This window comes from Echinops telfairi, unplaced genomic scaffold (genome assembly GCF_000313985.2).
Source record: "Echinops telfairi isolate 266 unplaced genomic scaffold, ASM31398v2 ScPeMD7_7469;HRSCAF=8507_1, whole genome shotgun sequence".
NCBI classification, from domain to species: domain Eukaryota; kingdom Metazoa; phylum Chordata; class Mammalia; order Afrosoricida; family Tenrecidae; genus Echinops; species Echinops telfairi.
The window spans coordinates 69,355,433-69,373,563 of NW_022111373.1; the positions used below are offsets into that span (position 1 = coordinate 69,355,433).

General features: G+C 36.4%; 1 protein-coding gene across 1 annotated transcript in view; it reads left to right on the forward strand.

Moving 5' to 3' along the window:
• The window catches only part of SSBP2 (single stranded DNA binding protein 2), a 321,263-nt gene that overhangs the window by 254,756 nt on the left and 48,376 nt on the right, over nucleotides 1–18,131 (forward strand). Inside the window, exons 7-9 of the mRNA XM_045285203.1 lie at nucleotides 6,460–6,526; nucleotides 8,530–8,600; nucleotides 17,062–17,129. Coding sequence (XP_045141138.1) covers nucleotides 6,460–6,526; nucleotides 8,530–8,600; nucleotides 17,062–17,129 — 206 coding nt within the window. The remainder of the gene's footprint in view (nucleotides 1–6,459; nucleotides 6,527–8,529; nucleotides 8,601–17,061; nucleotides 17,130–18,131) is intronic.

The following is an 18,131-nucleotide window of genomic DNA, read 5'->3' on the forward strand; positions in this document are numbered from 1 at the left end:
GTATCTATGAATTTGTTTCTCTAGTCAACCCGGATTAAGACAGGGATACAGAAAACTTGGTATATGTAACACAAGAAATTAAATGCTTAACTGTATGGCATAGTTATGTCAAGACAATTGTCACTTTCTCTAATTCAGTTAGTTGTATACTTCTGCCTTCTCCCACATCAGATTTAAGCCCTGCCATCACAACAGTGTCTCTTTTTCATTTTAATTTTCTTTTGATTTCCACTTCTTTTCTGATCAAAAAAATGAAGCAAGGAAGTTGTATTTACTGAGACACTTTATAGCATTAAAACTCTCCTCACTCTTACTGGAATTATGCAGAGATCTTGAATTTACTGATATTCCCTGACTACAGTGCACAGCAGCGAGTCCCAGTACCCAGATCCACCTCCAGGGGAGCCCTTTAATCTGGAGGCAGTGCTGGATCCTCTCATGGTTTCAGTGCTCCACAGTCTTCCCAGAGCAGCTGGAGCACTTTTCTCCAGTCTCAATCTGCATTCAGTGCAGGAGGCCAGGGGGGAATGGCATGAAATAGTAAAGGAAGTGCACAGATGTCAATTGTTCCAGCATATGAGGATTTTATGTGCTCTGTGGGTGAACCTGAATATACTGGCAGTCAGATCTACTTATATAACCTGTGAGAGTTATAACTCAATGAGACTGACTTGTTCTGTGTCTCCCAAGTTTTCTGCCTTTGACAGGGTGCCACCACTTTTCTGTCACTCTCTATTAATGGAAAATATTAAAATTTTCCTCCTCTGACAGGGCTATGGCTTAAGCAGGGCTGACTGAAGGTGCCTGAGTTGTTTCAACTTTTTTGTGTGTGTGTGGTTTGCCTCCGTGTGTCAGGATCAGTCTGGGCCAGTCCAGACACTGAGTCTCCAGTGTTGTCCCCCTTAAGGCCCGGGACCATCAAGGGACGGCATGTCTCGTGGTGGGATCAGACATATTGTCCACTCTGTCCATTGGCTTGGCTGTTCAGAGTGGGGATGTTGTCCTCCAGGCCTGGTGCGTCAGGATGTGCTCCACTCTCTCTTCCTCCCCCTAAGTGCTCCCATTTGCTCAGATCAGACATGCCCCTCTCCCCTAGCTGCAGCTTCAGTGCTGTCCTCTCAAGTAAATTCTTCTGGGGGGAGGAGCAGGTGTCCATGTAGCTGGTATGGGGGCCAAGCTCAATTTATTTTAAAAGACCAGAAATTAGCATCTTATATTCGATTTTCATCATGGTGCTTAAATATCCCATCCATAGCTTCGTGCATGCCTTTTTGACTATTAAAGTTTCATACTACTATTGAAAAAACTATGCTAGATTTATTAGAATTGTAACAATGCTAAAAAGTCTGATTTGTATAAGGTACTGTGCTAAATTTTATATCTGTATAATAATAAAATGGAAGAGCCACTCTCAAGTTGATAATTAGGGTGTAAAATTGTAACAATAGATTGCTTAAATTTTATTGAGAATAAGTGTATAAAGTATTTGAATTTTTAAAAAGAGACAAAGTCACACAATAAAGATTTGTAATATAGGTTTTCTTTTCTCAAAACCTTCAGTCTTTACCTAAATATAATTAAAAATAAGTGTATTCTTCTATGAGTAGCTCTTTTTGCTTTTGATTTTTTTCATATATAGTTACATTTTATTAATTCAGGCTCCTTCATTCAAACCAAATCTATTCTACATTTGACTAATTTTTAAAATAGTGTTAATGAATATACTTTACACACCATGCAGTTTAGTCATGCAGTCATATGAAGAAGTGTTGTTCAATCATCACCACAATCAATTTCAGATCGTTTTCTTCTCAAACTCATTGTTGTTAGGTCCTTATTTCTCCCCAAACCTCCCCAGCCATTCCTCTATTTGCGGAACATTTTCGTCTCATTAATAGTGTAAACAGTAATGTGTGAAGAAAGTTTAACCTATTAGGATCATGTTCTTTCAAACAATAAAAATGGTTTTTCCGCTACAAAATATAGTCATTAAAGTAGAATTTACAAAGCAGTCCTTGATGATTAATTGGAATGATACGTATGAAAATGCAAAGAAGATGAAAGGACTACCCAGAGTCACTGCTCCAAAATGAACTGGGTGGTACTTATCCACTTCAGAAGGCACTATTATATGATCAAGCTGAACTGAAAACATACGTGGAAAAGAAGGACCCAGGAATTAATAGAATACCAATGGAATTGTTTCAACAAGCTGACGGAGCATTGGAAGCACTCGTAGGACAGCTGAAAAGAGGAACACCCGACCCTCGTGGAGAGATGGATGGACACAGTGGCTGCAACAGTGGACTAGAACAAAACAATTGTGACGGTGGCACCATTAGTCTCTCATCCTTTTGTACAAAGGGTTGACAGGAGTTGGAACTGACTTGTTGGTACATAACAGCAACATATGAAAACAAATAATTCAAATATATTGTGCTTCAGTTTTCATTTAAATTGCTTGTAACTTAATGAGAGTTTGTTTTATTGATGGGGCCTGTCTTAGTTGTCTAGGGCTTATACAATAGATTCTTCAGTTGGATGACTCTAGCAAACAGGAATTTATTTTTTTCAAAGTGTGTTGTTGCTGCTGTTTTTTGGTGCCATCGAATTGGTACCCACTCATACAGACCCTATGTACAACTTTCTGGTCCTACACCATCCTCACAATTCTTATATTTACCAAGCATGATATCCTTATCCAGGGATTGATCTCTCCTGATAACATGTCCCAAGTATGTGAGACAGAGTCTCACCATCTGTACTTCTAAGGAGCATTCTGGCTGTACTTCTTCCAAGACAAATTTGTTTGTTCTTTTGGTAGTACATGCATGATATTTTCAAAAGTCTTCACCAGCACCAGAATTCAAATACATCAATCTTCTTTGGTCTTCCTTATTTAGTGTGCAATTTCACATGCTTATGACAATTGAAAATACCATGACTTGAATAAGGTCCACCTTGGTTCACAAACCCTTAATTGTGCTCACACAGAACCTCTACATACATCAAAGAGGCAGTTGTGTGAACAGAACAAGGGAGGATTGCGTTGTGGGAAACAGAAGGATTTCTTCCAACTTGGCCTTTCCCCCACATTGCATGGTTTAAAATCAGGAAAAGTGTGTGTCAAGTTTGTATCCTCTCACTATATCTATTCGATCTGACTGCTGAACAAATAAACAGAGCAGCTGGACTATATGAAGAAGAATGTGGCATTAGGATTAGAGTAAGGTTTATTTACAACGTGTGCTATGCAGATGACACATATTTGCTTACTGAAAGTGATGAGAACTGAAGCACTTACTGATGAAAATCAAGGATTACAGCCTTTAGTATAGATTACAGCTCATTGGAAAGAAATGAAAAATCCTCACAACTGGACCAGTAGATAACATCATAATAAACAGAGAAAAGACTGAAGTTGTCAAGGATTTTGTCTTTGCTTGAGCCCACCATCAATCCTCATGGAAGCAGCTATGAAGAAATCAAATGGCGCATTACATTGGGCAAATCTGCTGCACAAGACCTCTTTAAAAGGTTGAAGAGCAAGGAGGTCACTTTGAGAACTAGGCTGGGCCTAACCCAAGCCGTAATATTTTCAGTTGGGTCATATGTATGTGAAAGTTGGAGATTAAATAAGGAAGACCAAAGAAAAATTGATACATTTGAACTCTGGTGCTGGCAAAAATCTGGCTAGACCAGAGGATATACATTGGTACAGATAGGAACTAGAAACACAGGGAATCCAGGACAGATGACCCCTTCAGGACCAGTGGTGAGAGTGGTGATGCCTGGAGAATGGAGGGAATGTGGGATGGAAAGGGGGAACGGATTACAAGAATCTAAGTATAGCCTCCTCTCTGAGGGATGGACAGCAGAGAAGAGGGTGGGGGGAGGCAACAAAGGTACATATGTGCTTGACACGATGGATGTATGGATTGTGGTAGGATTGTATGAGCCCCCAATAAAATGATTTTTTAAAAATATTGAAAATCCTTGGACTGCCAGAAGAGCAAACAAATCTGTCTGAGAAGTACAGCTAGAATGCTCCTTAAAAGGAGGAGGATGAGGCTTCATCTCAAGTACTTTGGACTTGTTAACAGGAGAGACCAGTACCTGGAAATAGGGCACCATCATTGGTACAGCAGAGGTATAGCAAAGACCTTTGACAAGACAACACCATGGTTGCAACAGTGGGTTCAAACAGCGATTAGGAGGATAGTGCAGGACCCGACATTGTTTAATTCTGTTGTCCAAGTGTCACCCTGACTCACTGCAACCTCAACAGCACCTAACAACAATGACATGCTGACATAGTTGGGTGGATGGATAGCAAGGGAAAGCCTTTTTCTTAAAGGTGAATGCCAACAAATAAGCCTAACGAGAATGATTGACATGGAATATCATCATTTGCTAAGCATCAGAGTAGTTGAGAGTTATCAGTAGAACTCAAGAATGGTAAATTAAGGATTGATAAATGGAATATTTCCAGAATAACTCTAGGACTATAGTAATCAATTACAAAAGGAAGTAATCTTACGGTATAGAAACCTAGCAAACACTAGCACAATCAGGGGATAAATATTAACATCATCAAGTAATACAATGAATCACCCCTTGTGTCCCCTGCTGTGATACTGAGAAAAGGAATTACGTCCCAAGCTGAGCCATGTAAAACTATCTGATGTTCAGCCTATAGAATTTAAGGCCTGTTTTCTTTAACACTGTTGAGGAAGAAAGTGAAGAACTATGTAAGCAAGTGTTATAGTTTGAGAAATCCTGAAGATCTATGACATCTAAATCAGGTGCTGATGCTGAGAAGGAAAAACTGTTGGGACAAGTGGCAGAGTTGTGATAGTAGTGTTCTGCCGATGACGACTTCATGGCTTGCAAGCCAGTGTGGCAGTTAGTTGGGAAAATAGCTGTTTGGGGAACTAACAGAATCTAGATGTAATGAAGTGTAATGTTTGCAACTTGTTTTCCAGTGGTTCCCAAAAATGATGACTGATAACAGGTATAGAGAGAAAGAGAAAGGGAGAGGAGGTGATGGGACAGATGTGGTGAAATGTAAAGAGGTGGGGAAACTGAGTCAGTTATATGTGGAGTCTTGAACTGCTCATGGAACTTTTCTGTAAGTTTGAAATGTATCCATTTTTTAAGCACATAGAAGGAGAACTTAGACTGAAGTCAATCATTCATTCAGGAGTGATCACTAAACTAAAATCTAAACTTTAGGTGGACAGTAGTGACGTAAGGGTTTGAGAACTCCTTAAGAGTATTTTAGTTGTTTGTTTAGCTTAAACTGTTTAATTGCTTTGTTTTTAATGGTTGACATTAGGTATTTGTTGATTGAATGCATAAATTTAAGAAACCAAAGAAGTTTATTGTAACCAGAGCTTACAATAATGTTAGTGTGGTATTAGCAAGAAATTAGGCTGGAAAGGTAAGGAGGAACAAATTAGATAGTGGGAACTGAATATGCTTATATATTAAGTTCTATTAGTAGCAAAAATATATTTTTTTAATTTTTTAAACAACTTCAGAAATGGCACCTTTCTACCTCATTACAAGATGGCAGTTGAGTCAACATTTCTGAGCAAAATACCTAACTTTTTAATAGTAAGTTTCTTTTGAAATATTTGAAAAATGTTAACTCATTCAGAAAAGATTTATCCTCTTTCAAGTTAAATTAGTGAAGCGTTGTAGAACTGTATACATACATACATATAAAATTATTATAATTTTGTACATATATAGGTATATAAATATATACTCCTTCAGGTCATCAGGAAAAACCTTTATAGCTTGATCTACCTCTATGTACTTGCTCAGAAACTTTATAGAAGCATGAGATTCAGTGTATATGCAGTATTCTTCCCCCACATATAATAAGCCTTTTTGTTAATCTGTGTAATTTTTAATTTTAGTTCTTCTTTTTGATACATCTATTCTTTGAACTTAATTGGAGTATTATTTTTTGATAATTTCATAGGGAAAATGTGACTACAAAAATATTTATTGGCCTTTTGGCATTTTAGTCCTGTTTTTATTATAATCTAAGAAAGTAAAATCTACTTTAAAAATATTGATTACTTTTAGGAAACCAAATACATTATTTCAGTATTCATAGTAAATTAACTTTTGAAAAAGATTCTATAATTCTCAAAAATAAATAGGCTGATTCTTGCCTAGTTTTTCGCTACCCTAGAAAGGTTTCTTTGTTCATCCCAAAATTGAGCTAAAGTAGTATTCTTTTAGAACTAAACACTAGTACTCAGTATTCAGACCTATAGTATTTATAAATGAATGTGAACTATAAGAGATCTTGAGAAATATGCAAATGTTTTCTGTATATTATAAGAATAATATTCTCATCTTAAAGGGAATTGTTGATCACATTTAATCTATAAGTATTTACAATATTATTTTATATTTATTTTGCATTACTAAATGTACTAGGCACTTGGAGGTGTCCCAGGAAGTCAGCCATTACTTCCCAGTGGAATGGACCCAACTCGACAACAAGGTAACTACTCTTAAGTAAAAGTGATTTTCATGAGCTGAACCTCAGAAGAAATCCATTATTTTTTTAAGAAAAATTTATTTGTATAAAACTTCCATGTTTATAGCAGCTATATGTTTGCCCCTAATATGACCAAATTATTTATATTTTAACTAACTACTAATTATTGTAAATAATGGTTCTGTTTGTTAGTTGCCATCAAGTCAGTTCCAACTCAGAGAGACTCCATGTGTACCCAGTAGAATAATACTCTATTATGATTTTAGCACGTGAGCAATAAGAAAAGACAGTGAAAACTTAAGAAAAACGTAAATTATCTGGAAGTTCTTAGCTTCATGAAACCTTTGGTATAAGTTCTAATAAGGGGAACTTTAGTGATTATTTTCTTTATATTACCCTTGCTTTCTTCATTTGGAGGGATTAGCATACTTGAAAGATGGGGAGAAGGAAAAATATGTTGAAGAGCAAGAAATCTCTTTAGTTTAACAAATCCATTAATCATATCCTTCCATAGAAATTAGTAAGTACCATAGGTAAGTGAGTGTTTACTGTGTGGTGCCAAAACAAAGAGAAGCAAATAGTGCAACCAAAGTAAGTAGTTCAACAAAGTGTAGGGAGAAAATCGCAATCACAAGATGGTAATGGGGGGTGTGAGTAAATACTGGCTAAAAGTAGCAGTGGAAGCCATGCCGAGGGCTGCCTCATAATTAACTTGTATGAAGGGGAGGCAATACAGTAAGAGAGTGATCACAAAAAAATAGGTGGGAAAGGAAGACACTGGGAAGAGTCCAGGAGTGAAGGCAACTGGGATTTATGCTATAAAAACAATAATCTTTGAGTGGATGCATACACAGACATACAAGCTGAACTTAAGTGGGAAGGGGACCGGGACTATACTCAAATCTTTAGAGAGGTTTGACAGAAAATATCTCTTTGTGTATTTTTCTATGCTGCATTCTATCCATCTATCCATGAATATAGCAGATCATACAAGGGCCAAAGAAAACTTCTGAGACATAACCATACACCTTGAGGGAGGGAGTTTCTTGGCTTAGGGGCTCAGGGTATAAATAGTCTCACTGGACAACAAGGTCAACTGGCATAACAGTCCACAAACCTGTGCTACATCCTACTTTGGTGAGTAATAACTATGGTCACAAAAAATTGGGAGCAGCCACCAATGTTATAACTATTGATCTATCTCTTTCCATGTAGAAAATCAAATGAGCATGAAAACAAGGAGTCCAAGACTAATGGACCATTGCAAACATTGGTGTCCGTGTTGACTAACTCCCAATACCTACTGCTCCGCTAGGGATCGTGTCAGACTGTCCTTGAAAGAGTGGGAGAAAAATGTGAAACACAACTCAAAATTATTTTTAAAAACCAGGTTTGTCCAATAGAGACTGCTGGAGCCCCTGAGCCTATGGCTCTTAGTAACCCATCAGGTCTGGAACTGAACTCAGCCTATGACTCTATTTTAACCAAGTGATAGACAGCTTTGTAGGTCAAAAATAGCATTAGGGAAGTATCCACTCCTTAGCATAATCAACCATTTGAGGTCAAAAGCATAGCACTTGCCCTAGGACAACGTTCAGAAAGCAGGAAGGCAGGGTTAAGAACAAGGAAGGAACGGAAACAGGAAGCGTAAGGGAGGAAATTGGATGAGTGATGGCACATTGTGGAAATTGCAATCAATGACAAAGCAAAATGTGTATGAATTGTTGAATGGAAAACTGACTTGCTGTCTAAAATTAACCCAATTCACAATAATAGGGCTTAAAAAAAAGGTCAAATGATACATGGCATTGGGCACAACTTCTGCAAAAGCCCTCTTAAAACTGTTAAAGAGCAAGAATTGTCACGTAAAAAAGTGAGGGAGATGGTAAAAAGACATTTGTAAATATGGCATTGTACCACCAAACAGGAAGGTGGCTACTAGCATTTAGTTATGGCACATTCTGATGACAAGGCTTACATCTTCAAACTTGTCTTTTTTTCCCTAGGACATCCAAATATGGGTGGGCCAATGCAGAGAATGACTCCTCCAAGAGGAATGGTGCCCTTAGGACCACAGGTAAATTAATCAATGCAGAAAGATAGGTGCTAGGCTTCTTGTCTTCACCTTGTAGAAATGATGTTGCGTTTTATCATACATGTTGATATGCCATTGTTAGATTCTTAAACATCTGTAACATGCCAGGCCATTGTGTTCACCAGCTATATTGGTAAAGATACTGCTGTATATACCTTTGGATTATTTGTGAAAATGCACTGTGTAGAAAGAAATACGTTGTGTAGTGCTTACGATAAGGAGACAATACCTTTTGCTTAGTTATGTTGAGAATGTGTTTATTTTAAGTTAAAACTTGGTTCATTGAAATTATTAAGTAGAAGCAATGGAAAATTGATTTCCGTAGGGCCTCTAAAGAATCCCATTGAAAATTTGTCATATAGAGTATTATTTTATATAATATGAAAACAATCAAGAACCATTTAGAAATACACTTCTAAAATGGGTCTATTGAACAGCATATTATACATTAGATGTTCACTTGTTTTTCTACCATAATTTCCCAGAAGTATTCACTGAGCTTGAGCCAGACCTAGCTGTTGGTAATATTTTAAGCACACTGTTCCGGGATGTTATTTATTTCAGATAAAATATCATTTTCTCTTTCTTGAGAAAACTGCTTGAGATATAAATTAATTTTCTAATAGTGTATTAAAAGTTATCTTTAAATTCAAAATTTTGAAATCCAATCTTATGGGTCAGAGGTTAGCCTGTCATAAAACTGGTTAACAAGAATGAATTAATTTCTTTCCTTTTTCCCTTCCAAGAACAGCATTATAAGGCTTTCTCCTTTTAGAAGATATACTATTAATTTATTTATAAATGCAAACACTTATTGTTTTATATTTGTCATATTGTAAATTCATTTTGGATGCTATACTTGAGTGACTTTTTTAGTCTGCCTTATGCTTAAATACTATATTTGACATTTTTATTGCTTATTCATTCACATATAACCTTCAATATTTACTTTTCTGGTTATTTAAAAGTAACAGTAGTGTCATTCTTTTAAAATCTTCACAATCTAATGCTTTCAGAACCAGTGAATTGAAATTTCTACATTAGATTGAACCAAATGATATAAGTTAAATAAGGTTTTTAACCTATAAAAACAGCCATTTCAAATGGTTCAATCAAATAACAAATATCTGTCCTTAATTAAAACAAAATTTTAAAATAAACTAAATGGTCCCCTGACAATTTTAGAAGCTTATTTCATGTATGTTAACATTCAGATAAATTAACATTCAAATTTAGACCTAAGAGTTTGCAAATAACATGCAATAATATATATTAAATGTTTTTAAACACAGGCTTATAAAACCAAGGTTTTAGAGATGTCATGTGACAAGGTTGGAACAAAAACGCTGTGTGTACATGTGTCATCCCAAGACTTAGAAGAAACTTTTTAAAAAGTAAAAACTTTTTGTCAAACCTATATCTCCTTTTTTTAACTTTTTAATTTTTTTTATTAAATACTTTTATTGGGGGCTCGTGCATCTCTTATTACAGTCCATACATTCATCCAGTGTGTCAAGCACATTTGCACGTATGCCGCCATCATCATTTTCAAAGCATTCTCTTCCCATTGGAGCGCCTGATATCAGCTCCCCATTTCTTCACCCTCCCTCACCTGCCCGCCTTCCCTCACGAACCCTTGATAAGTTATAGATTACTCTTTTCCTATCTTACATCGTCCTCCGTTGCCCCTAACCCACTTTTCTGTTGTTCATCCCCCTGAGAGGGGTTATAGATTGATCCTTGTGATTGATTCCCCCTTTCTCCCCGCACCCTCCCCTAATTCTCCTGGTATCTCTGCTCTCATTGTTGGCCCTTTATCTCACTTATAATGAATATACATAATATACTAGGTATTATTATGAAATAAATCTCATAAGGTGACTTTAAATGTTGTGATAAAGGTTAGACTCACTTCTGTGGATTTCCTTAAGAGAAGATTTTACAAATAATTAGATTATTTTTCTCTGTCTTGTTATTAAGCTCTTAATGGCAGGATTTATTAGATCTTCCTGGCGGTATAGTAGTTGATGCTTTGGGCTTCTAACAGCAAGGACCGTACTGTGAAAACACTAGCAGCTCAGCAGGAAAAGAGGAGACTTCCTACTCTTGTAAAGACTTCGTCTCAGAAACCTACAAAGACGCTTGTACCCTTGTCCTGTAGAGTCATTATGAGGGGATTTAAATTGATGACAATGAGTTTGGATTTTTTGTAGAAGGTGCTTTTGATATCTAATAAATTCAGTTCAACCAATTTAGCTTTACAGAATTTAAAGATTTTTATGGAGGATTTTTAATAGACAAATATTTAAAGAAATATTAGAATCTTAATGCCTCTGATTCATCATTCTAATAGTTACCATTCTTTTTCAACGAGGAGCTGGAAAAAGAAGTGAACAGAAAGAATGATAACGGCTCTTTATGCTTTTTTTCATTCCCAGACCAATATTTCTTAATATAATTTGAGAACTGGCGTCTGATTTGAGAATTAGTTTTGTAGTGTTGGAAGAGATATAACAGCATAAGAATATTTAGGCCTCACATAGTAATGCTGTTATAAGCATACTAGTCTGTGTCCCTTATGTTATAAATATCTAGCTATAGGTTTTGTGCTATAAGTATACTACCATGAAAAAAATAAAATAATTTCAAGTGAGTAAAATCTTACTAATGAGTTTTAATGACTAAATGTATTATATAAGCATGAATTGCTTCTTTACTTTATCTCAGAGGTTAGTTTATTCCTCCTACATGGATGATTATATAATATGATGGAAATAAAATACTTTTATAAATTTAACTCAGAAACCAGAACAGCCTATAGTATACACATATATAGAGTGTCAAGGAGTAATGGAAAATACATCTACGTACAAAGTACTAAATGAAAACAGGATTCATACTCATATAAATGGTACAATAGGAAAAAAATGGGTAAAATCATTTGAAATGGGAGCTTCTTAAATTTATTTCATAATATCTAGTATGGAAGAAGTATTCATTATAAACTGGGTTTTGTGATAAAGGTTAGCTGCTTCTTGAAAGATAATGGAACAACAAGTCTGATAACAGATATTTAATCATACAGATGCTACCCAAGAGCAAAATCCATGTGCCTTATTGTAGTTGAATTGTACAGTCTCTGGAATATTGTTTCTAGCTTTATGCACCAGCAAAATACACATCTTTTTATCATACATATTAGTGTTGTCATTTTCTGAGTTTAAGATTAATGTGGTAAAAAGGAAAAGTGGTTACCTATTGGAACAAATCAATTCCTAAAACAAAGAAGTACATCTAATGGAATAGATTTTTGGATAATGCCTATTTAGGCAAACAACACACTTAAACATAGTGAACATTTAATTAATATTTATTATATAGATTAACAAAAATATTCCCTTGAATCTTGGGGTGTTTCCCTGGCCCTTTATTTTATATCTAATTACAGTGATAGTGTATGATTTTAAAGTTGATATTCTCTTTATAGAAAAAAAAAAAGTCCTTTTCAATCAAGAAAAATGTGTTCCCTGTAGTAGTCATAATTTTCATATGCTTTTATAAAAAGATATAATTAGCTAAAATATTCTAAGGTATAGTGAGTGTCATACCAAAACTTCACCAATAAGCTCTTGTTATAAGAGCTGTAAGAGCCCCCAATAAAATTATCTTCTATTAAAAAAAAAAAATAAAAATTTCACCCAAACTGCCCAATTAGTGCTAGTTCTTCTACAACAGTGGTTCTCAACCTACCTAATGCTATGACCCTTTAATACAGTTCCTCATGTTGTGGTGACCCCCAACCATAAAATTATTTTCATTGCTACTTCATAACTGTAATTTTGATACTGTAATGAATTGTAATGTAAATATCTGATATGCAGGATGTATTTTCATGGTTACAATTGAGCATAATTAAAGCATAGTGATTAATCACAAAACAACCTGTAATTATATATTGTAAAATATTTATGTTTTCCGAGGGTCTTAAGCGACCCCTGTGAAAGGGTCATTTGACCCCCAAAGGGGTTGTGACCCACAGGTTGAGAACCACTGCTCTAGAAAGATGAAGAGTAGACAATACATACAGGTAGGCCCCTCTAATGATTTCCAAACTAGGTTGGTGAAATGGTGAGATGGGAATTTATAATGGACTCTCATATAAGGCAAGCAAGGACTATAGAGTCTTTATTTTCAAACCCTAGCTGGAAGACAGAGTTCAGCTCACTATAAAGAATAACTTTCTAGGAATTAACTACGCAATCATGGGAAAAAAAACTTCCCAAGCAGATTCTGAACAGCCACATTGTCAGGAACATTGCATTGCGAGAGAGATTAGGCCAGATGGAATTGAATAGTTACCATCAGCTTTAAAATTCAGTAATTCTAAATTAGTTCTTTCATTCTGCCTTTGTTCTTACCACTAGAAAGCCAGTTGTTATCCTTTCTTATCTCCTTCATTTATTTTTGCTCAAATTAATTGACAAAATGATGTTTGTAAATCTGTCTCCATCTCTCAGGGTCCCTGTGCTACAGTAGTCAAAGTGTGCAACTTCTCATCAAGAGACAGGTGGTTTGAACCCCCTAGCCACTCTACCTTATAAAGATGTATCTGTCTACTTCTACATAGATTGAACCTTGGAAAATCTGTAGGGCAGGTCTCAGACACACAGGACTGCTGTGAGCCTTGATTGATCCATGGCAGTGGGTTTGGGGTTTTGGTGATTAAGCTCTCCGCTGCGAACCAAAAAGGTAGTAATTGAATCTACAAGCTACACCAGAGTGTACTCCATCTTCTGTAAAAATTGCAGCCTTGGAATCTCTAAAGGGCAGTTTTAATCTGCCCTATAGGGGTACTATGAATCGGGATCAGCTTGACCGCTAAAGGTTTTGTCATTTATTGAAATTTTTCTCACTCATTTCTTGTGATAATTCAGTTTAATTAATCCATCAAGCCTACGGTGTGCCAGCCAGCATACTTGAGCACTGGGTATATATGAGGGGGTACTGCCAAAAAACTGGAAGAAAGCTACGCTGGACTGAGCTTTCATAGTACTAGGCAAGCATCCAACAACTCACTCTGAGTTAGTGCACCCAGTGGCATCGCCTAGAAAAGTAATTTTGCTTGAAACTTGTTTTTTGTGATGGCTGATTTAAGAGAACAGTGTGAAGCTGTGAAATTTTGTTTCTTGCTTGGGAGAAATGCCACAGAAATGTCAGTTGATGATAAACCTTGTTCAGGACATTCGGCAACTTCCCAAATGGACGAAAATGTCGATAAAACTCATTCACTTGTGCTGGAAGACCAAGGACAGAACATTGAATAGATGGTGAAGTTATCTGGACTGTCTTGACCTTTAATGACAAAAAAGGTCCGATTCATGTCAGATGGGGCACTGGTTTTGCCACCACAACAATATACCTGCTCACACCATCTCAGTGTGCCAGTTTGGGGCAAGAAAAACAGCATGATTCTCTTGCCCCACACACCTTACTCATCTGACCTCACTCCATGTGACTTCTTTTTGTTTCTGTGAATGTAGAAGATATGAAAGGACAGCAATTTGAGAACCTAGAAGAGGTGAAGAAAAAAAAATGAGGGAGGTGTTGTCCGCCATCCGAACAGATGAGTTTGAAAAATGTTAACAAGAATGGAATCACAGATTTGACAAATATATTAAGTGTAATGGAGAGTACTTTGCAGGTGATAAGGTTTTGTAAAAAAAATTTAAATATATTGCTGGTCGGCGGGATTCCAGGTTTATTGGGGTACTCCCTTATATGCCCATATGTGGAAAACAAAGTTCCTGCCTTCAAGAGGTTTATAGGTTAACAGAAAAGGCAAACTGAAGGAAAAACATATAGTAAAATAAAGTCTTAAATAGAAATATGCACACTCTATCATGAACTCATTAGATGAGCAAAAAGCTATTCTGTTTGGGATGGAGGCTCATGAGAAGCTAAAGCAATGAGGATTCATTTAAAATTGATTCCTAATTTATAGTAATAAAAAATAACTGCTACCATTTTTGCGCATCAAGCACTATTCTTGATGTGCCAACCACTATAGATGTTTTTTATTATTTCATTTTTATCTTCCAAAAGTCTTATAAGGAAGATGATACTACCACTTTATAGATAAAGAAACTAAGGTGGAGATACTCATGGCCCAAGATCACACAAGAGAAAAGGGGACAGAGGAAACAGGAAAACGGCAATAGAGATTCAAACCAATGCCTTTCTGTGCCTGTGATGGTAAGAAAAAGATATGATGTCCATGATAGAAGGCAGATCCTCTGAGGCCAACAGTTAGGACAGTAATCATTTCTTATAGAGTCTTTCTATATTATACTTTTCCTTACAGAGTTTGTTCCCAGTGCTAGCTTTCTTCTCAGATACCTCTTGCTAACGCTTGCACTGCTGCCACCACGTTTGATGCAGAGGTCAAAGGAAATAGCTAGCCCTTTGACTGGTGGCTCATATGTTTACAGAGACCATTGTGATAACTCATAGAATACAAAAATCCTGATCTTTAAGATTTATTTAAAATAGATGTAAAGAAAACATGAAAATAGCCTGCAGCTAGATACTTGGAGTTATAGTAACCATGGCTTACTCTTGAGTGAGGCCTTATCGAATATTTCCTTATCATTTTAGCAGTTACTACTCAGAAGGTCAGTGGAGATGAGTCAACATTAGTTTAAGTGTGTATTTGATATTTCTGAAAACATGCACTCCAGTAGGTAGGAGGATGTAGTTCAGATTAGAGGAAGAAAATGAGAATTGTAGGAAATGAGCGCAGTAAAGATAGTGTGCTGTTTGACCTATGAATAACTTCATAAGGCCATGCTGAACAGCATAGACTATATTTAATAAGTGATATTATTTAATAGGCACTTTGGACCATCATGGCTTTTAAGGGACGTAAGTAGAACTAAGCTTTAAGGGTATAACTCTGGTATTAGTACGGAGAATAGAGTGAAAGGGGGAGAATAGACTTAGCAAGACAAATGAAGATGGTGAAATCGCCACAGTAAATGACAGTTTAGTGACAGAAAGAAAGCACTCTTTTCAAGAGAGTTAATAGACTATGGTGATTGACTGCATATGGGAATTGACAGAGGAGCTGGAAACATCAAGGATCTCCTGGAGATTCTTAGCCTAAACCATTGTGTAGAAAGGAGCCCCTGTGGCAAAGTGGCATGCATACACATTGAACTGCCATCACAGGTGCCAACAGCTCAGCCCCACCAGCCACTCTCTGGGAGAGAGAGGAGGGCTGCTGTGCCGGTGAAGGTTTTTAGTCTCGAAACCCCACGACAAGTTCGCTATAAGTCAGAATCAACTCAATGGCAGTGAGTTTGTTGGTTGTTTTCCTTAATTGTGTAGATGATGTCATCAGCTGACTGAAGAAGGCAGTGTGAAAACCACTCCTGAGAAGACCATGTTGAGTTTACTTTTAGGTGTGATGTTCATGGGGTGGGGTCCAGAAGGTCAACTTTTGAGTTATCTAATAGGAGCTTAGGAGAAAGAACATAACAAAAGATAAAGATTTGGGATTTAGAATTTACAGTTGTTAAACCCACAGTAGCAAGAGAAGGATTACTTATAAGTGAATTTTTAATTAAAAAGAATACTGTTGATAGGATTTGGGGAAAAGCAACACTTAAAGAGCTAACAAAATAAAAGCCGCCAAGAAAGGAAAATAAAAAGAAATGCTCAGAAAGAGTAGAAGAATAGTAGCATCTGCCAGGCATGTGTGAAAGTGTCAAAATATATTAACATGATAATAAAATTAATTTGTTCACACTTATGGAAAATTTAATATATGCAACTTAAAAAAACATTACAATGTTTTTATCCTGTGAATACATATAACAAATGTTTGCAGAAGCCTATTAAGTCATATAATTCATTCTGACATTTTGTACATACTTTAATTTTCATATCGTTTTTGTACTTGTCTATTAGTGTATTTCTGTGTAGCATTTCATAGACAGAGTGTGTATTCAACCTTCTTATGTTGTGTTCACCTATTTTATTCTTAATGTGATTTTAAGGATATAACAATTTAAAACACGTTGACTAATCTTTCCTTTGAAAACAGAGTTTGGGATTTAAGATTTTTTTTTTTGAGAAATTCACTACTGCCAGACATTAGGAAGTAAATAACTATATGTTGAATATTATCATTATAGCTGTACCGTAATCAGTTAGCATGTTCCAATGACCTTACAAATGCACATAGAGCTTAAAAGAAACAAAATCAATGGTTAAAATAGTAGCAAAAGTAGGAGAATGGAACCGTCAGAGAAGGAATTGGACAGGCCTTATCCAGTCAGGAGTTACGTAGGGAAGTTATTAACCTGCTTTCCTTTCTTTCCCCCCTCCTCTTTGGTTTTGTTTTTTTGTTTTGTGGTAGTCTGACCCTTGGTTATCATTACAGAACTATGGAGGTGCAATGAGACCCCCACTGAATGCTTTAGGTGGCCCTGGAATGCCTGGAATGAACATGTAAGCACAATTATATATTATCCTGTCCAGTATAGTGGTATGTTGTCTGTATTAAAACAACACTAATCTGTGAAACAGTCTGAGTTCTTAAATCTCTGTGTGCCATGAAAATGAACTAACCCGAACTATAGAAGTTGCCCCATTTTCACAATATATCCTCTGTGGTTTTCTTCTTTCTCTTGCAATGCCATCTTTGGAAATGTTTCCCCTGCCCACTACCTGCCTATCATCTATCTGTCATTTTCAGATTTCCTAATGCCAACTTTTAGCCTATAATTTTTACCATGTTTCATTTGTTATGTCACCAGAGAAATGAATCTTAGGAATAAGCATCTCTATAATAGATGCTAACGCTATGTCTGTGATTTCACCAGAGGAGTAGATAACTTTTCTTTTTAGCAAATAATTATAATTATTGAGTGTTTTAGGCTGGGTTGACTAGAGAAACAAATCCAGTGACCCTCATATGTATAAAAAATAACTTTGTATCAAGACATAATTATATATCAAGCAAGCACCCTAGCCCAGTCCAACTGAGGTCCATAAGTCCAATAGCAACCACATGCAATGATGCAGATTTCAGGAAGATCCTCAGACTGGTGGGTGCAGTGTCCTGTGGATCCAGAATTGGTGGAAACATGGTGGGGCACTGGTAACTCCCAGGGTCAGTGACCTATCCTCAGCATGAAGGAAGGTGGAGTGACAGAGAGAGGACAAGGTTTCCAAGATCCTCTTTATTAGAGGGCCCTACCCCCAAAGAGACAGCATCAGGCAGAGACCTGATGGACAGATCTGAATGTACCCTTAGCCACAAGTGTCCAGATGACATAAAATCCTCTAACGACCACACTAAGAGTGGCATTTTAAATGAACTCTTAACGAATACATGCATATCTTCAAGTCTGCTTGGTCAGAACCATTGTTAGCACCGGAAGGAGTCTCTGGCGGAATCTTCCACGTTAAAACTTACCTTGATATTAGATAAGTTTTCTTTTGAAAACG